At 36.8% G+C, this 21,583-nt stretch overlaps 1 protein-coding gene across 7 annotated transcripts in view; it reads left to right on the top strand.

The window, feature by feature from the left end:
* Positions 1-21,583, top strand: part of Mecom (MDS1 and EVI1 complex locus) — a 540,594-nt gene that overhangs the window by 503,095 nt on the left and 15,916 nt on the right. For 3 of the 7 annotated variants that reach the window (XM_051185851.1, XM_051185856.1, XM_051185855.1), the window contains 5 exons: positions 2,535-2,682; positions 3,904-4,060; positions 8,530-9,883; positions 12,198-12,285; positions 16,590-16,616. In XM_051185851.1, the coding sequence (XP_051041808.1) occupies positions 2,535-2,682; positions 3,904-4,060; positions 8,530-9,883; positions 12,198-12,285; positions 16,590-16,616 (1,774 nt within the window). The remainder of the gene's footprint in view (positions 1-2,534; positions 2,683-3,903; positions 4,061-8,529; positions 9,884-12,197; positions 12,286-16,589; positions 16,617-21,583) is intronic. The other 4 variants (XM_051185852.1, XM_051185854.1, XM_051185853.1 and 1 more) reach the window with 4 other exon arrangements.

Genomic DNA, 21,583 nt, shown 5'->3' with positions numbered 1-21,583 from the left:
CAGAGGACTGTGTATTGCAGATAAAGATAGGGTCTTTCTTTCAACACCACATCCCTGTTCCATCCAGGAGCTCTGCTTTCACTAGGATAACAGCACCTGTGGTCAAACAGTAGTGTTTTCAACAGGATTAGTTCACAGGGCCTCAACGTGAGTTTATATGCCAATATGAATAGGAAGAAAACTATAAAGAAAAATGATTGTGGGAAATGTATCTTTAGTTCATGAAGACATGAGAGTAGGTGTTTATCTCTTACCAACCCCACTCATAACTGCTGAGGGGTGTATTCTTAGGACAGTTCTTAATTGATATTCAAATACAGAATATGGGTTTCACAGGAAAATGAGACAGTTTTAATAGATTTTTATTGTGGAATGCTTCAAACGGATGAAAATTGGAGAGAATGGTGAATGTAAAAACACCACTGTGTTTGACTTTCACAATTATCACAAAAGGCCAGTTTTGTCTTACTTTTCTATCTATTTTGGAGTATTTAAAACACATTTTTGGATATTATATTTTTTATTAATATATACATTAATATATATTTAACATACAGGTATATTCCAGGGTGTGTTTGTAGAAATTTATGACTTAAATGTTTTAAAAAAAAACATTGTTTTGATAGTGCACTTTATAAATAATAAGTCTGACATTGTCATTCTGATAGTTAGAGCTTTTAGGATTATTATGAACAGAAGGTCTATGCATTACAGTTGATTGACAGAATTATGTCTACTTTAATCTACTAAGTGTTCTTCTTGTCAGATTCCTCCTCTCAGGCTATCTCTTTACAGCTATTTTTCTCAGTAAATGTTTTCCTTGAAAATTCTGTTGTTTATATGTCCTTAGTAGTATCTAACACCTTTCCTCTTTCTTTCTGTTGTCCATAGATATCATTACATCCCAAGCCTTGGCTGGGATTTAGGTTTGTTGGTTTAGCAGCATGCATGACTGATATTATCATTTATTTATATTAGGGAGCATACAACAGATTAGCTGTATTCACTCATTAATTAGTGACAAAAGAAGAACTCTAGTTTTATCATTTATTGTAAGGATTAATTAATTCTGTGTAGAAAACTCCTTATTGTCTATTTTGCCACCCTAAAAATAGAGTTTACATCATAGGGAAAGCATGAAATATATATGTACTTTCCTCTATCTTCTGGTTTTCACAATAATCATCCTGTTAGGGTGACTGGCAAGGTTTTATTTGTATATTTTGAATATTCTTTTTGTTAAAAGACTTACTGTTATTGGGGCTTAACTTGTATTACCTTTGGGCAATGAATATCTTTTTAATTGGCAACCTAATTTCTTTTGAGATCATCTGCCACTTTATTGCTATTTGTAATAACAAAATGTTGAGAGCCTAGCTTGTGTGTTGTATCAGAATGGAAATGGGCTAAGACTCCCAGGAGCTCCTGCTACTGTATGTGAGTGTAGTATGCTAGTGTGCCACAGACAATGTAGTTAATGAACAAAATCATTGCAGGTGTCTGCTCCCTACAAACATTATCTATACTTGCTTTTCCTTGTATTTGTGCAGGGTCATGTACCAACTTAGAAAAGGAAGCCAAAATCTCAAGGAGACAAAGCAATATAAACTTTAAAATGTATATAAACTATTTTGTGAGAAACTTCTAATCATGTTTTTCTCCCATTAGCAGTCAATACTATACTTACTTAAATTCCATATGCTTTCCATTATAGTAGTTTAAGAGGTATCTATCTATCTATCTATCTATCTATCTATCTATCTATTATCTATCTATCTTCTGTCAATCATCTATCATATCTATCATCTGGTCTGTCATCTATCTATTATCTATCATCTACCTGTCTTCTATCATCTATCATATTTATCCATCCTCAATCTTCATCTATCTATCTATCTATCTATCTATCTATCTATCTATCTATCATCCATCTTCCATTTATTTCTTCTTTTTCATCCTTATCATTTCAGTTCCCACCATTGTCGTCACCATCGTTTGTTCTCTATCCCCATGGATCCCTCTGTGTTTATCCACACACCCACATAGCTATTTCAAGGCCATAATAGGAAGTTTAAGAGGAAGTTACTTTCAATTCTCTTTTCTATGACTAGAAATATAAATACTTTCATATCAAGAGGTTACATATATTAGAGAAAATACCTACCTCATGTCCTTAAGCATTTTATTTTATATTTGAATGAAGTAGAAAGCAACGATCAATGTTGCTATTAGGATTATGTCACAAGTCTAAACTATATAGATAACTTTCTATCATAGTCTTAAATTACCAAACAATCCTTGATAGCTGTGTTAGATTTATTCCTAGCAGGACTAGATCTTGTGGGAAATATAGTCTAGGAAACATAACACGTACATCTGTCCATCAAAACCCATTTCTTCTCTTTCCTTCTCTTCACTTCAGGGTCTTTCCCTCTCAATTCTTTCCTTGCCAGTGAATTAGTAATAAAGTAGACTTCTGTGTATGAATGCTTCCTTGTCACCACATCTTATTAAATCAATTGTTCTCTTAACAGCTTGGAGAAGCACATGTTGTCACATACTGAGGAGAGGGAATACAAGTGTGATCAGTGTCCCAAGGCCTTTAACTGGAAGTCCAATTTAATTCGCCACCAGATGTCACATGACAGTGGAAAGCACTATGAGTGTGAAAACTGTGCCAAGGTACAGTGAATTTGGAGGCTACTCACCTCTTCCTATCTTCCTCTCTCTTAATCCATAATTTGCTATACTATATAAAAAAATTAGCCTTGAGATGGGGAACTATAAATACAGTCAGAAAAATAGACTGAGTGTTGTATGCTGGAAGACATTAGCAGAGCATGTAGAAACACTTGGTGGGTGCCCTTTTATTTTTGTCAGGAGGAAGTGAGGCTTAATGGTGAGTTGCAGAACTAAGTGTCAGATATCCCCAGTAAACTTTTGGTTCTGCTATTGACTTTCCAGGGTGTAGTGGTTTCAGAGCCTCTTGGGGTGGGGGTGGGGGGAAGAAAACTGTGTCCAATGTGTGTCACTTATTTCTTTTAATAACAATTTGTGAGGAAAGTCGGCGAAGGCTTCTGAATGCTTATTCAGGAGGAATGAGAGACTCTGACTTTTTCATGTTTTCCATCTAATCCTTCTTGAAATCATAGCATGGTTCTCACCGCATAGTTCATGGCCTCTGTCTTAGTGGTCAGTGCTGCATGACACTAAGGTGATGTGATGGTGTTTCATTTGGGCCACAGAGTGAGCTACAGTGATAGCCATTCATAACTTTTATGCTTTTGTACTTTACAATGAAAACAGAGAAATTCTGGAATCTTGACTTTTTATTTCCATAGCTGTTTGTGGCAATGGAAATGGGGATATTTGAAAGAGTCTTCAAGGATATTTTATTCCTGGATGTGCTACTGAGTTTTCATGTTTAAGTTAGTAAAATGTCCAAAGGAGAAGCTCCCGATTGCTGGAAACATGCAAAAGAAACACCGTGTTTGAGTTTAGCTTCTCAAGGAAATTATTTAAATCAATTTGGGGTGCTTTCATCAAAATCTTCCAAATCATGTGTGTAATGTGTCTTTATTTTAAAGTATAGTTTTAAGGCCTGGACAGAATGTAATCTTTAGCCCTGTTTACTAAAAATGCCCTGACTATGGCTGATATTTCATTCATTATGTGGTCCAATGAGTGACACTAATGGATAACCTGTGCCAAATTTGGAGAACTGCATACTTTCTTGTTTCTTCTTTAAAGGAGTGTCTTGCACTTTGGAAATACAGCTTTCTTTTGGTCTTTGGTTAAAAACAAATAAAAACAAGACAAAGACAATTTTGCCTTTGCCTTTGCTGGTCTTCTTTCTTATATCTGTGAGTGAAGTTTCTGGATTAATCAGTACTCATTTCCTAGCAGGTTTTCACGGACCCTAGCAACCTTCAGCGACACATTCGGTCTCAACATGTCGGTGCCCGGGCACATGCGTGCCCAGAGTGTGGTAAAACATTTGCCACTTCGTCAGGCCTCAAACAACACAAGCACATCCACAGCAGTGTGAAGCCCTTTATCTGTAAGTTTTGAAACACCCCAGCCTCCTGTGCATCTATCTCTTTTTCCAAAGGCTCTGCACTCAGAAATATGGCTGCCCACAGCCATTGTGGGTGGGAGAGGGTTGCCATCTTAGCTTTTTGTGGTTCAAACTAGAAGGCTTATTTTATATTGTAAGAATATATTTTATAAGCAGATCCATGGCATTTTGTCTATAATTCTTGGGGTATTTTCTTTTAGATGGAATCGTACCAGGTAAAGAACAGAGAAGTCACTAAATAACGAAAGGAAAGCCTCCCCAAGTATAGGATTTAGTCAAGGCAATCAGGTTTATCTCACATTGTAAATGTTTGTGGCTTTGTAAAACAGTCAATAACAGATTATGCCAAATGATTAAAAACCTATTCTGGATCACAAGGAGCTGGAAGAACCCTGCGCGATTAGAAGGCTTATGTTGCTGTGTGTATACTACAGTGTATATATGTATATATGGTGGGGTAAATGCTGGAGTGTATGTGTGGAGGGTGTAAATACTGGAAAGTATGTGTGGAGGTGGGAAATGCTGGAGGTAAATTCTCCTCACTCTTCCTCTGACTGCTGCTTCAATTGCAGATGGGTAGTTCTGGGCCACTTAAAAAAGCAAAGTATTTCCTCTTTGATGCTGGACAGACTCTTTATCCCACCCACTGCACTCAGATTTACAAGCTGTATGCATTCAGGGGACATCCCTTCTGCCCATCTACTTGGCACACCCCCTGACCAAGCACTTTAGGAGCACACTTCAAGGAAAGGAAAACTCAGCTCTTTTGTTCACCCTTGCGGGTCTGTTTCTGGGTTGTGATGCAATAATTCAAAAGGTAAACCATTTGTTCTTAGTTCACTTAAGCAGCAGCTCTGGGGCTCTTTGTTCCCTTGCTCTGCTGGATGTGTAAATACAGGGAAGAAGTGAGCAGTGCTACCAACTTCTAAACTGAGTTTGGATCCAGATGTGGGTGAGATTATTTGAATCTTTACCAGCACCTGGCAACGTCTCTGGTTTTCTGCTTTGGGAACTCCATGAAAACCAGTTTTATCTCCCCTTGGCTTGTTTGTTTATTTATTTATTTTGACAAGCACTGATGGTTTGCAGGAGGTATCCAAGGCACTACTACAGAACCTGTTGGCAAAACACCTAATTTTCAGTGCCAACATGGAGTTGCCAGAGACTAACTGTCCTGTTCTTTGCCTTTTTTTGTTCTTCCAAGTGCCAAGAAGTTCTTGTCTTTCCTTTTCCAGTGTACAAGAGAGTCCTGTTTTGCTTAGATGTTCTGTTCTCTGGGTGGAGCGAAGACAACCAGCAGATAAACAAAGGGTGCCTTGAGCTCCTTGGGGAAGCTGTGTTGGAACCATGGGAAATTATATATACAATAGGAATTTGAGATTTCTTGTCTAAAAAAGAAAAAAGAAAGGCAGGAAGGAAGGAAGGAGGGAAGAAGAAAGAGAGAGAGGCAGAGAGAGAGAAAGAGAGAGAAAGAGAGGACTCTTGGTCACAATTCCTGGCAAGCCTGTTTAGAAGTTCTAAGAGGCATACTTTATTAGTTAATTCATTTTAGACTCATCAGAAATAAATGTTGGCAAATTTTATGTTTTGGTGAGAAGAGCAGAATAAATTCCAAGGATCTCTGATCAGCAATTTCACGATTTATCTATTTTTAAAAACAAAAGTCAAAAAGTATAGACTCCACTGTTTAACAATTGTGTCTGTGCTATGAACCATTAAAGTCAACTGTTTCAATTTCAGGTACCACAGATTGCACTTCCTTACTCAAGCTGCATCCAATATTTCCTTGAATGTGTTCTCAGCAATTATTGGTAAATTTAAATAGCAGAGGACTTTCTTCAAATATCAAATCTGACAGTGAACCATGGAGTCATTACAAATAATAGCCATGCAATTTCAGAACAAAGGAGTTTAAACATAGTAGTGGCTGGGAGACAGAAAGGGTGGAGGTTCACCTATGGCTGCTATCTGTTTCCTCCTCAAAGGCCACACACCATGATCTGCCCCCAATAGTGTGTTTATGACAACTGTCTCTTATTACAGTGAGCACAGGGTCCCTAGTGCTAAGGTAATTACTCATTGCCTTTAGAGCAATCCCCAGCCCTCCCAAATAGAAACCACATGCTCTAATAGACAGAGTATATTCAAAATACCTCTTAATTTGTTTAAGAAGGAGAAAGATGCCATGTTAACTGTAGGCTAATTCCTTGTTCCTGAGAAAATTACAGTTGAGTGTAGACTTCGACATCAGTCAAACCATTGACCTGGATCCTGGTTATTGATGTATCAGTCCAAGCCCTCAAGAGTGATAAACAAAGCTTCCGACTAAGGAAACACCCAGATTCTATGTTCTGAGACCAGGCACAGACCTGTAACAAAAGGTCCAGACAGACAAGTCAAGTACATCTTTTGTTATTCCAATACCGACACTGAATTTTCTTAATACTATCCTACTGTAGGAAAGAAGATGAGAGAACAGCATAACAGCATTTTATTTACAAAACATTGCATCTCACATTTGGTTCACTACCTGTTAAGACATTCTTTCATAGTACCTTAATGCTCAAAGGATAGAGTTTTTAAAAGTATGTTTTTATAATTCCAATAATATATCAGAGAAACACACACACACACACACACACACACACACACACACACACACGAGTTTTGCTTGTCTAAGTTCTATAAAATAATATATGAAGAATGTTTTGGAATTGTTCATAACTGAATCACAATAATACTATCATGTGGAAGTCTGATCTCCCCCCCCCCCCACTCTGGTGATTTTATGTAGTGTAACTTGTACTACATGTGCTGATGGAGCCTGTTGAAATGCTGTTAGAACAGACTGGACAATGTGGTTTGGTAGAAATTTGAAAAGAGAGCACCCCAATTTTCTTTTCCTGCTTAAATCCTTGTGACAGTCGATGCAGAGTGTCAAAGGCACTGATATGCAGCAGTACTATTTAGTCTTTATCAGCAAAAACAAAAACAAAAAAAAACAAACAAAAAACAGAAATGCAAATTGCTTAGCACTTCCTGTATGTGGAGGGGGGAGGACAAAGCTCCAGTGAGTTTTGCTTGACTGAGTTCTATGAAATCTCCTTTGTATGAACTGTTTTAAAAATTGTCATTGCTTTGATTCAAGTGTTGAACTCAACCATTCCACACTCACAGCCAGCCATCACTTGAAAGCAGTAACTGTCAAAGTTTGTGTTTAATTTTTTAAAATCAATTTGTTTCAACAATTACCAGAAAAGTATATCACATTTCCACATGGATAAAACGTGCACAGAGGCATTAAATTAAGCTCACAAATAACTCATCAACAGTAAAGTTAAAATGATACAATGCTTAGCAATTTGATATTATAATCCTGCAAGACTCAAATTGAGTAAAGTATTACTTTAAAGACTGAAGGTTACAAAGTTTGACCTTAAAATATACTTAAAAATATTGGAACATCAGTGAGAAAGGGACATGCTACTTTATTGACAAATTCTTGGTTAAGGGGAACATTATAGGACTGCACTGGCTGCTGGATTCTTTCAGGGTCGGAGTTTTCACAGTCTTCCCTCTTGCTTCCCATACTTGGCTATAACACACACAAGTCAAGCCCTGAGATAACCGAGGAAGATACAGCCACAGTGAGCATGTTTCCCAAGGATGGGGGTTTCATATGCAGGAAGGCTAGCACAACCACTGGTGTGAGGGGAAGTCAGAGGACGTGCTCATAGTTCATGGGAACCAGCAATGCAGGATGGGCTACATTCAATTTAGTTTCCTTTGCAGGCTTAAAATAGAGCCATTGTAAATTATGTCAGTCTTTCTCAAATCATGAAAATGATTGTTAAAAAGGTCTCCCAATACACAATGTGCATTGTTGTGTGGCTTTGATGTGTGAATGATGAGAGTGCATGATATAATCCTAGTGAAATAGTGGGGAGCGGCCACAGCCTTTCCCCACAGGGAGAGGTGATGAAGGTGAAGTATGTGGATGAGGGGAATGTTGTTTACTGTCTCGATGCCTCCAATATAGGATGTTTTAAGTGCTAGGAAGTTTTTGTGCTTAATATATCTTTAATTTTTCAGATCCTACTAGTGTTAGTAATCAGGTGGAGGTTGCAAAGCATTCTGGAATGTGACTTTTCCATAAATATTTAAACACCCAAATATTATGGAGAATATTGTGCAGCGGGGTTGAAAAATGTTTATGTTGTCTTTGTGAAGTGTTTATGCTGCTTTGCAGAGATTTGTCAGTTGGATGCCTTGCTTTGGAATCTAGTAAAATGGGGGTATTTCTAATGTTCAAAGCATCCAGATCGGTGACTCCAAGCTTCTATTCCTAGCTTCCTAACAGAAAGTATTCTGGGTAAACCACTTGTGATACTTGCTGAGTTCAGAAGCAATTGTCATAAAGCCTGAGACTCTTTTTTGTTGTTTGCACACAGGTGAGGTCTGCCATAAATCCTATACTCAGTTTTCAAACCTTTGTCGTCATAAGCGCATGCATGCTGATTGCAGAACCCAAATCAAGTGCAAAGACTGTGGACAAATGTTCAGCACTACGTCTTCCTTAAATAAACACAGGAGGTTTTGTGAGGGCAAGAACCATTTTGCGGCAGGTGGATTTTTTGGCCAAGGCATTTCACTTCCTGGAACCCCAGCTATGGATAAAACGTCCATGGTTAATATGAGTCATGCCAACCCGGGCCTGGCTGACTATTTTGGCACCAATAGGCATCCTGCTGGTCTTACCTTTCCAACAGCTCCTGGATTTTCCTTTAGCTTTCCTGGTCTGTTTCCTTCAGGCTTGTACCACAGGCCTCCTCTGATACCTGCTAGTCCTCCTGTTAAAGGACTATCAAGTACTGAACAGTCAAACAAATGTCAAAGTCCCCTCTTGACACATCCTCAGATACTGCCAGCCACACAGGATATTTTGAAGGCACTATCTAAACACCCACCTGTAGGGGACAATAAGCCAGTGGAACTGCTGCCCGAGAGGTCCTCTGAAGAGAGGCCCCTTGAGAAAATCAGTGACCAGTCAGAGAGTAGTGACCTTGATGATGTCAGTACACCAAGTGGCAGTGACCTGGAAACAACCTCGGGCTCTGATCTGGAAAGTGACCTTGAAAGTGATAAAGAGAAATGTAAAGAAAATGGTAAAGTGTTCAAAGACAAAGTAAGCCCTCTGCAGAATCTGGCTTCAATAAATAATAAGAAAGAATACAGCAATCATTCCGTTTTCTCAGCATCTGTAGAGGAGCAAACTGCGGTGTCAGGAGCTGTGAATGATTCTATAAAGGCTATTGCGTCTATTGCTGAAAAATACTTTGGTTCCACAGGACTGGTGGGGCTGCAAGACAAAAAAGTCGGAGCATTACCTTACCCTTCCATGTTTCCCCTCCCATTTTTTCCAGCATTCTCTCAATCAATGTACCCATTTCCTGATAGAGACTTGAGGTCGTTACCTTTGAAAATGGAACCCCAATCACCAAGTGAAGTAAAGAAACTGCAGAAGGGAAGCTCTGAGTCCCCCTTTGACCTCACCACTAAGCGAAAGGATGAGAAGCCCTTGACTTCAGTCCCCTTGAAGCCTCCAGCAACACCTGCCACAAGCCAAGACCAGCCCCTGGATCTAAGTATGGGCAGTAGGAGTAGAGCAGGGACAAAGCTGACTGAGCCTCGGAAAAACCATGTATTTGGGGAAAAGAAAGGAAACAATATGGAAACAAGATCGACTTCAGATGGCTCCTTGCAGCATGCGAGACCTACTCCCTTCTTCATGGACCCCATTTATAGGTAAGGATGATGAGAGAGGTTGGTGGATGAAGCAGATGTGTGAAACAGAGATTGTACACTAAAGCAGTGTGTCTTCTTCCAGATCACTTATTGTTGCTGTTATTATTATTAACAGTGGATGAGGTTTAATCTTGAGAAATCAACTTTTATTCAGAAGTTGACAAGTTAAGTTTGAACTTATTTTTGGATGTCTCGAAACTGGTGTTTTGGAATAGGCCCACAATTTTTTTTTTTATTTTGACAATAAACTTATTTTTAAACATTTTTGGGGAGTGGAAAATATGAGAAAGTCATCTTTAAAGCAAGCTGTCAAGTGGCAGAAGAATGAGGCTCCCGAAGGATTAGCCCAGATATGCATGGGCATATAAATGGGTTGCTTATTTAGAATAACAGGAGACCTAGAACAGCCAGAGTCTCCTCTTTCTTAACTCACTGACAAATCTTAAGTGTATGTTACTCGCATTCTTTTTCTAAATAAATCTCTTAGAATCCTGAGTAAGTGAAATATTAATCACAAAATGCTTTTGTATATAGAATAAGTTGCTTAAAATGCATCTCCATTTAATCTCATCATTATCCAGTTTCCTTTACTATGTGTAAGAATTTTATAGGTAAATCATATATATTTAATAAAATGTGTTTCAGTAGTATATTGTAAAAGATACCATTAAAATGATTTGGTCATTGAATAGTAGTTTTCTTTAACCATTATATTTATCATACCTTTTACATATTACAAGAATTTTCAATTTACTTTCTAATTACAATTTTTTAATATTCTCGAGACGTCAGGGAACATGTGGACTTTTTGTTGAACTTACTTAAGATAGGGTTATTTTTATATTGTACGCAATATTTCTGTATGAAGAGATTTGGTGTTGTTCTTTGATTCAGTAATGCTGATGGATGTCCTCTAATTCGATAAGTGCTAGAACTGAAGGTCCTTATCAGTCAATGCCTTCTACCTATGTTATCTACAAAGAATTTGGAGAGCTTGCTAGTACACTAAAGGCTATTGCTGTTTCAACAAGAGAAAGAGAAGAACACAATACAAAGGACATGGTAACATGTATTCAGAAGGCTGGGGTGGGAGGATCATAAGTTTGAGGCCAGCCTAAGGCTGTGGAACAAGACCATATCTGGGGACAAAGAAGACAGTCCAAAATATCCTGTGCTACCAGTTTCGTATTTCAACACTTAAAAAAAAAAAAAAAAAAAAAAAAAAAAACTACTGTGTCATCTTTATCATCTGCAAACATTCTCAGCCCATGCTTAGCTGTCTTCCATTTCAAGGCTCCAGACCTTTCCTTTTATGAAAGAGAAACTTCTTATGAAAAGCTCTAGCACCTACCTAGTGAGTGCCATTCTGGGGTGGAGCTGTTTTGCAGCCTCTAGATATTTCACCTGGAGTGGACTACCTCATGTCTACTTCAATAGTTAAAATAGAATATGTAAAACATAATATAAATAAAATGTCTTGAACTCATAGCTATTCTGTTTTAATGGCAATTTTGTTTTGTTTTGTTCTTGACACATGTAGCACAGAATGGCCCCAAACTTGCCATATAGCTAATGATGAACTTTAGCTTCTAACTCCTTCTTCCATTTTCCAAGGGTTCCCTATGCCTGGCTTTCAGTTACAGACTAAAAACTATGCTTACTTAAAAGTTTTTAAAAAGATAATTGCCAATAGTTGGAAAAAATTAATCCATCTTATTTCACTTCCATATATTCCTAGCTACAAATAGGATGTGGAACAAGTTTATCATTTTCTCCAAACCCACTTCCTTTGAAATAGAGAGAGAACAGCTATTTCACACATATGTTACATGCAAATGTATATAACTGACCATATCTTGAATATCTGCTATAGTGGCTAGTTGACTTTTAAGTTCCCTATTCCAAACAGGCAGATTTAGGAGAACTCGAGAGGATATTTGGTGATGTAATTTTTGGTAGAAAATGACTTAAATTAAATTAGCCTAATTGTCCCCAATCATTTCAGAGTCTTCCAACATTCTTGCCGCATATGAAACAGAGGAGTCCCAAACTTAAACAGATGCCTGTAACTCCGCAGCTCTGCAGGTTTCAAACTCTTTTGCCTCCCGACTCACTGAGTAGGGTTTTCGTTTATAAAATGGGACTTTCTCCCATGGAGCACCTAGATATGTCTGATATACCCTTCCCCAGCAGAGATCTTCTTGAGGATTCCAGAGAAAACTCCCATTGGCTTTGCTGTGTTGAGCAACAGTGGCTGTGCTGTGATTGACATGCAAGACTGACTCACCCTCCAAATCTAATTTTAACCTTTCAGAGTAGAGAAAAGAAAGCTCACTGACCCACTTGAAGCTTTGAAAGAAAAATACTTGAGACCTTCTCCGGGCTTCTTATTTCACCCACAAGTAAGTATTCTGGATTTGAGATTTCAAGCTTGTAAACTCACTTGTTGATCCCGAAAAGCAGGTGCAATGGAATGAAAGAAACTTTAAGAACACTAGGATTTCCTATGACGCTGCTGTGGAAGAACACAGGAAATTCTAGCAGGACTAAAACCCAAGCTTTGTAAAACAAAAAGTCATCAGTATATGTGTAAAAACTTGATAGTTTGGGTGTTAAATTATTATGTGCCTTAACTATTTATTGAGCTAAAGTGCATGCTGGAGTGAGTGGAACCCAGTTAAGGAAGTAAATATTGAAGTTATCTTTTGTGTTTAAAGTTTCCTGATACACAGATATGGATCACACTGAAACTTGTCCCAACCTTATGAAGGTCACTCTTGTCCTTTTAGTGCTTAGATAAAAACAGGAAATGAGTCTACCTGACAAGTTGTTACCATAGAGGGTGAAGGAATTTATCTAGACACCACTGGGCATTCCAGTGAAGGTCTGTAATTGCACAAGAATTCACCACAATACACAGAGCTATTTACTGAATGGAGCCAGGCCCATTTATCAAAATACATACAGTTTCTCTTTGCAAAGGGGCGTGCTGAACAGTGCTATCTTTCTGCTTCATCTCTGCATTGTGCTGCCCACTTAATTATGTTTTTGAAAATTGGTTTAAATATCAACTCACAGCTAGTGTTGAAGGTGCAACCATAATATCTGGAATCTGCTTTTTTTTTTTTTTTAACTCACATTTCATTTTATTTTGTTTTGTGTTTAAAGGATAGAAACTCTGATCTTTAAAGATACTAAAGATATTGTGAAAATACCTGACAACATAGTAAATAAATTTGTTCTGTTGTAGTGTGTCTATAACATAAACAATAGTCCTCTAATTTAAGCTAGTGAAAATCTCTTCAATTTGTGTAGTAAATACATAAATTTGTCTTGGGTCTGGGATCTTACCTTCTGTCTGTGTCTTCACTTTTACTGTGGTCTTCTTTAATACCCAAATAAGAGTAAGATAGCAAAGATAGAAACATCTGCTTTAGTAATAAAAATCTATTTTTTGGTTCAAATTCTCACACTAATCCCGATTGAGAAATATATGCTTAGTTATCAAAAGTTCAGAAATATTCCATCATGGATTTTTATATAGGAAGGCTAAGGACTGATACTGTTTACATAACCCCTGCATGGAAAAGACCCAAGTGCTGAGGCAGTAATGTTTATCAGTAAATATTTGTTATTTGTACTGACCTAAATAACACTTGAAAGGGTTCATGGGCTAATAAGCCTAAATACAATATACCCCATGTTTCAGATATTACATTAAAAATATAACTCTCTTGATATTTTCTTTACTAATTGTAAATAAAGTGTACATGAGGATATATATATAATAGTGATACACTTGCTTGCATATTTTAATAATTTAAAAAATTCTAGTAAGTAAGCACTTCAAAGCTGAGTGCTATAGGTCATGATGGAATGAAGAAAAATCGGACTAGGGTTTAGTGCCTTTAAGCAATTTTATCTATCTGGCTGTTAGTTTTCTTCACTATAAAAACTCTGGAAGTATTAATTTTAAGATGTCCATGTTATCTAAAACTATGGCTAGCCTAGGTAAATGTGCCACTTGATAAAATGGGTAAGTTCATTTACCTATAATTATACTGTATAGGACTGTTATAATATAGGATTCTCATATACTTAATAAGATAATATGAAGGAATGTGTTATATTTTAATATTCTCAAAGGAACAAAGAATAAAACAGACAAGAGATGTGCCCAGAGTACAGAGATGTCACCTCTTGCAGACTCAGGCATACTTGTGGGGGCACAGAGGGAGCATATTTCTTACCCACCTTGTAGAACAGATCTCTGTGTAACACAGATACTGTATGTGAGTGACCATAGGCCACTACTGGGGATTTGGAGGATAAGAGAAGGTAGATATTCAAGGTACTTAATTCACAGTCTATTTGTAAACTATTGTGGCTATCCAGTAGTTTTAGTAAGTAATACTCAGTAGGTTTCCCTAGGTACATGCAAGAGAAACTCAGCTATTCCTACAACATTATGGTCTTTGGAGAGGTCAGTTTTCTTCCAGAAAACTACTGATGCCCCAGGGTGTTTGGTTTTGTTTTCATATTCTTAATTCAATTCTAGCCTCCAAGGATTTGGTATTAGGAGTAATTGAGGCACAAGGTGTTATTACTACTTGTTATTACTACAAAATGCTTTGGTTTGAGGAACACTGTTCACTTCTTTATGTATAAAAAGAGGCTCCTTGGGATTACAGGGTGACTAAATTGCAACATTTACAGAGAGGGTATACTTGACCCTGTTCATGGTCTCTGAAAGGACCTAATAGAGACTGTCATGAATGAATGTACACAGTGAGTGTAAAGTCATTGTTGTAAAATGTCCACTTCTCAAGCCCCAATCTTACTTTCTAAGCCGTGGCTGGCTTTCTAATCACAGCTGCCTCAAGTACCTAGGGCTATTTGGAAAGATGATTATTGTGCCCTTAGCATGACCTTACTGTGTAGATGTCATGAACCAACACAAAGGACTCGCCTCTGCTATCTGGGCTTTCCATGATTTTACAGCTAAATAAATGCTTGGGTAAGACCATTTGGTTCTTTACTTCCCATTTAAAATATTTTGAAGCACATGTAGGTGTTGCTAATATGTGCTGTCTGTATCTTATGCTACCACACAACAAAGAGGGTATTATATTCTTAATTGCATTAGAAAACTATGAACATGTATACTAAGTTTGGGTAGTGTCATGCTGTAGGGAACCCTAGTTTTGCATTTTTAAAAATGCAATCCTTCTCATAGTTTAATCTCTAGGCAATAATAAGTGAACAAGTCAATAGATAATTACTAAATTTTGCTGAATGATTGTTAGGTTTATCTTACTTCTTAGAGAATTACAATGTTTTAAATTATGTCAAAGTATTTGACATATGTCCAAATTAAGAGATAAATTCTCAGCATCTAAGTCTCCTCATACAGTGCTTGAAGAAGCAATTTGTGCTATGAGGCCATTAGAAGGCCATGCGGTTTTCATTTATTTTCATCTGATGAATAAGTTACGTGACTAAATGGAATACTGAACACTGTAGACATTCTCCCCAAATGCACAGTTGAAAATTATCCATGGCATTTTAGTTTCAGTTCTAATTGAAAAAGAAAGAATGACCACAAATAGATAAGATGGAGAGACTGCATCAGTGACTGATATCACAGACTGTCCACTCTTTGATTCCTTTCTAGGGCATTTCACATCCCATTACAGCTCATTTGAATTGAAATAAAAATCATTTGGCAATTATAACCTTGTAAAAGTAGCTATTACCCATGGTTGGATTTTTCTGCACTTTTAATACTATCCTTGGTTTTTGTCACATTTTAATTTCATAGATTTAACCTTTTAAATCTACATAAAAGACTTCATAACTTAAGTTTTCTCTCTTCCTCACTTACTCACATTGCCTGAGTGTGCTTTTACTACATTCTGAGGAGAGTAAGTTCAATGTTTTCCAAGTTATCACTTATGCACTGCTTTGGAAACCTCACATATCCTTTGCCACTCATACTCTGTTTTGTTTCCTTTAAGTCTTTCCCATGGTCACATTTTCTTACTTGTCACCACATTTATGGAAACATGTAATGTATCTCCCAAGTAAGTGTACTTTTCAAGGGTAAAAACCTCAGCTGTTAGAAGAGAATCTTAGCCACTGAGGCTTTCCCCAAAGACTGTGACCATAAATTGTCATAAGTCACTATAACACTTTTATTCCTTCCTCCATGTTCTTATGTTCTAAGTACCAATCTGTCAAGCACAGAATTCCCAACATTATATTTTATTATGTAATTATTACTATTTTAGTAAACACCATATTTGCCATGATAGAGACACAGCAAACTGGGTTGTGAAAGGGAATTTTCTGATGCTTAGACACCAAAGCAGAACTTGGGGCCACAGTTTTTCAGTGATTAAGAAGAGAAGAAGGATGCTCTACCTTATAATGGATCCCACAGCACACACTAGGTAGCTGTCTTAGATTAATGGTCATTCTGATTTCTAACCAAGCTTGATTCTATGGTTAATCTTGGGAAATAGAGGAAACTCTGGAGTATTATTCATAGATTTAATTTTCATTTCTAGAAGGTTTACCCAAGGTAGAATTACATGATAAGTAAACATTACCAGATTAGTATAAATGCTCATTCCTCAAAGGATAGACTGCAGTAAAAATCCAACACAGAAGTAATTTTCTCTTTCTGTTTCAATTTTGCTACCAGTTCCCACTACCTGACCAGAGAACGTGGGTAAGTTCCTTATATTTTTGACTAAAGTACTGTAGCATTGACAAGAAAAGGGCTTAATCTGAATGCTGAGCAGTAAGGATCCAGAGCTTTTCTTTTAGTGCTAAGACTGGAGCACACAATTTCTCTGCTCATCTCACAGGAGAATATTCTCAATATAATGGGGCATTTTGCACATTAAAAATGACTTGTGGAATGATTTTATTTGTGAAAACACACTTATTCCACAAAATTATACTTTGATAAGAAAGTGTTCTTATTTAGACTTTATATGGGAAGCCTTGAAATGAATCACTAAGTAGAAACAATTATTACTTGAGGATAACACATTACAGATAATTTTTGATAAAGCCCCATGTAAGGTAAAACTTCAAGGCTGACATCGAAATTCACATTCCTCTATCCCAAGGCAGGAATGTTCTCTACCATTGGGAGATAGCAAATTTTATGCATCTGTACCTAAGTACTTAATGAACTTTTCAGAATTAGGTCTCATTTATGTAACTTTTGTTACAATGTATGTCTGGTTTCATTTCATGTTTCATGATGCTAAGGAAGAATCCTTATTTTATATTTTATACCTAAAAAGAACTTGAACTTGATGGGTGGGAGTAACATATATCTCAACTCTTCTTTTAAGCCTTAAGGTGTTTGCATTGCCACACCAAATAAGCTATTCCATTAGGATACTGACAATCGTGGGAAAGTTAGAGTACCCTAATGTCACACTTGTTTCATGTAAATTTCACCAGGCAGCATATGTTAGCACTTATTTATTTCCTTTATCTGATGTTAATATTCTTTACCAGGAGTTCCTCCACTTTCTCTCTTTCGGAGTATGTGATGAATTGGTAATTTTTCTCACTGTTGTTACACATGTAGTGATTAAATACGTGTATTTAAGAAGTGTAAAAGTGTTTGTTGACAGCGAGGGGAAAGCATGATAGAGGGAAAGTCAGTGAGAAACTGTGCAAGTCACACTAATTATGCTAAGTTGTACAATCAGTGTGGTTTTTCTTAGAATATTCTGGCATGGGTTTTCAGGGTTCCTCCTCTGTCTTCTCCCATGGAGGTCCATTCTGAGCTCCATCTCCCAGTTGTCTTATCTTTCCTAAGGTACAATGTGACTTTGACATTTGCTACATTGTTGACTGCTAGAAGCTCATGATGTTGATTCCTATGCTTATGCCTGATCATTGCACCCACTGGCAAAGTCAATTCAAAGTCCCAGTGAGGCTGCCTTTGTAACCCCCAATGTTACCCCTGTAATATCTGGAAATAATCCCACCAAGTCAGTTTTCAAGGCTGTGACTTACACTGGTGTTATAAAGTAGGTACTTGTGATACGTACTGAAGACACAGGCTTATAATTCTTGGTGGTAAATAAACTCTCAGTGATTTTGTAATCATGACTGTTGAACTTGATCCATGAAGGGAGATAAACATAAAATATGAGTATTTACTTCTCCCTCAAATGACCATGGTTTTGAGGTTTCTCAAGATTATCAAGTGAACAAATATAGAAAACTACTGACTCCATAAACTTTCCCATCCTGTTGTTTATGAACAGTTAGTTATTTTATGATAGAGTCAATGTGTAATCTAATTGAGAATCATTAGTCCACATAATTCATAGTGTGCTTGGACAGACATAGCATTTCACATAGTCATGTTGTCACTTTAATAGTTTTGATGAGAAACTTTTTCAGGTTCTCAGTTATTGGTACTCCAATAATATATTAAACTAAGTTCTTAGATTCATGTTGGTGATATCATGCCTGAAGAAATGTGTTTTTTTTTCTTGATTATTAGCTCTATTTGACTAGAGACATAGTGACATTTTGGGGAAGGAGCTAGGGAAATGAGTCTAAATAGTTGTGTCAGTATAAAGTTAATAGCCTCTTGGGGACTGGAAGGGAGAGAAATAACTTCCTTTACCAGACATCTGGCTGTAGATACTATCAACAACTATTATATATGTGCAAATAAAAATCACTACTCCATTGGAAAAAAAACTGTCATTTGCTGATCTTAGATTAGTCTAAGATATTAATGGAGCATATGGCATTATATTACTAAAATATACAATGGGTATTTTCTTTATTTTCTCTACATTTTTTATTTATTGTCTTACAATTTCTATTTGATTTTTTTCTAATTAAGTAACATAAATTTTATCTAGCCATATTCTAGTACATTAATCCTATTTCATCTCAACTTTTAAAAATACCAAGTCAGACTTTAAAATGAATATTAAAATATATTATCCCTATATGAGATATGCCTCTTCTGGACAAATATCACATGAGTCAGAGACAAACAAGGTAGAAAGAGAAAGCTGGGGCTTTGGCCCATATATTAAATAACCCAATATCAGTCTAAGGTATGGGCTAGATCGGCATTGGTCACAGAATTGCTGAATTATGCAACTGGATGGTGTCTAAATTACTTCTATTTATTCAAATTGGGATACTAAGTCATTCTAATTTAGGTGTAATGGTAAATCCCAGGAAGAGTAAAGGAAGGATGGAATGAAAGCTTTTATGTCTCCTCTGTGGTGTCTAGCTAAGCAGAATGTGTGTTTGTGTGTGTGTGTGTGTGAGAGAGAGAGAGAGAGAGCGTGCATGTGTGTGCGTGTGTGCGTGTGTGCGTGTGTATATGAATGTGGAGTATGTGTGAGCAAGTGTGTGGGTGTGTTTAATGCTAGCTCAACTTTCATAGTCTTGCTTTCTCCTTCTGCATCCACATTTTATCCTATATTATTTGACAGCACAAGTGAAAGCTGTGTGTGGCTTTTAAGAAGAGCTCTTGGGTAATAGCTATTCTTTTCCTACTGTCTTTGAGGATGTCATCATGTGGTTACTGAGTCTGTAGTATGTTTTCCCATTTCTTGATTCTTTCCCCCCCCATTGAAACTGTTGGAGGTAAAATAAGCACAATGACCTTCCTTCAAAGGGATCTATTAGCAGCTCCTAAAGCAAGACACATTTCTCAGCAGCCAATTGCTCCCAAATAACACAAAGGACTTGTAGTTTTTTGTGTGCTAGAGATGAAAGCTGAGACTAATAACAGTCATGAGAAGGCTGCTTTCCATAAAAGAGGAAATGTGTTTCTTCAAGATGCATTGCTGCAGGACTTTGAGTGTGAGCAAGAAAGACATTCAAATTACTTAAAATTGCTTGATAGTGAGATATTACCCAAATATTAAATGTACTTAAATAAGATATTTATAACCACCAGTCATTTACCTACTTCTCTGTCCTCTAAATGCATGAGAACACTGTGACCCTTCCCCTTGCTTGTTTTTACTAATCAGATTTTAAATCAGAGGTTATTTTTCACTCAGATAATTTATTCCATGGTAGATAGATTATCAAAATGATTTTCTGCAAGGAACAATTATAAGAAATAAATGCAGATAAAATATTTATCATAAACTATTCTGAATTGATTTTTAATAAATAAAGTGAACATGCTAACACTGCCTGGAATGGGGTAATGACTATGTTAGGCACGGACAGACTTTTCTCCAACCTCTCTGAGCAGCATCATCATTCCATATCTTTGCCCTGTGATCAGTATGTGTCAAAATCCTTCATAGTGACAAATGTGCTGTCCACTTGCATCTGTGGAGAATGTTTTAGCAGCTGAGTGATTATGAATCAAACCCTTGAGCTTAGAGCCCTTACTGCCTCCCAATGTGTTCACATTTGTCGCCTGACAAGTAAATGTATCTTGACTTTCCTCTGAGATTTTTTTTTATGCTCTGTGTTTGATGAAAGACATTTGGCAAATTGGCAGTGGTACCCTGTACGTTGCAATTTGTAGCTAGCATTAGGAGTTCAGGCATGAAATGAGAGGGCAGGTTCCAGGATAAAGAAGAAAGAGAGAGAGAACTAACTAGAACATGAATAGTCATTTGAAGAATCAAACATATAGCATACCCTTTGTGAGAAGAAAATAATGTTTGAGATTTGGCTTTAGGTTATGATGTTCATGGTATTCTATCTAGCCCTGCAGCCAGAAAGTGCACACATTGTTACTTTTTCTTTTCAGCTAGACATGTTAGATTTTCTTTTTAACTTCATCTTGGAAAGTACACCTCTATCTCTGTCTTGATGTCTCAATAGAAGAAGATTAGGCTTTTGATTGGCCAGTTGTTTGAATTTTCAGTTGCTATCTAGATCCTTATGTCTTCTGCCAAGACATACATATAGCACCCTGAGAACCAAATGAATTAATTTCACAAGATGACCCGAGAGTTAGTTATCTGTTTACAATTTTGTAGTAAAGAGTTCCCAAATAAAATATGAGTGCCAAGGAAACAACATGTTGGGAAAGTTGAAAGGAAATGAGAATGTATGTAAACATAAATAATAAAAATCAAACTAAGTTGAAAAGAAAAGACTACTCTCTAAAAGTGGGTAGATGGTGAGCAGATATGTCAGTGAGCAGATGGTGAGCAGATATGCCAGTGGGTAGATGATAAGCAAAATGTGTGAGACTATTAGTGTCTGGTGAGAGAGTGTGTCTTGAAGAATGGGAAACTTTCCCTTGTATGATAATATATATTCCATGTGAAATTATCTTAAGGTATCATAAACTTATTTAAACTAAATCTGCTCAGGACAAATAAACATTTCATCAAAATTCCTTGTATATAATCCCACTAAAAATGTTTAGTTTATCCTGATATTAGTTTGACATAGCTCTTGGCAATTCTTATACATTGAACCTTTCCTTTCTGGTTTATGTATATTTTGCTTAAGTACACATTTTTAAGATTCGATGTTCTTTCTTGCTATCAGTTCTTCTCATGGGATACCACAAGTTTTATCCTTAATTACTCTGGCATGGTGGGTAGCACCTTTCCCTAAAACTGTCAGCTTCTCACCAATATCCATAGTACAGTGTTACCAATTAGATAAAATCTTATTTGTTTTATTTTTTTCTTTGGGGTGTTCCATTGT

Source organism: Phodopus roborovskii, unplaced genomic scaffold, assembly GCF_943737965.1.
Source record: "Phodopus roborovskii unplaced genomic scaffold, PHOROB, whole genome shotgun sequence".
Lineage (NCBI taxonomy): Eukaryota > Metazoa > Chordata > Mammalia > Rodentia > Cricetidae > Phodopus > Phodopus roborovskii.
This window is presented reverse-complemented; position numbering and strand designations above follow the sequence as displayed.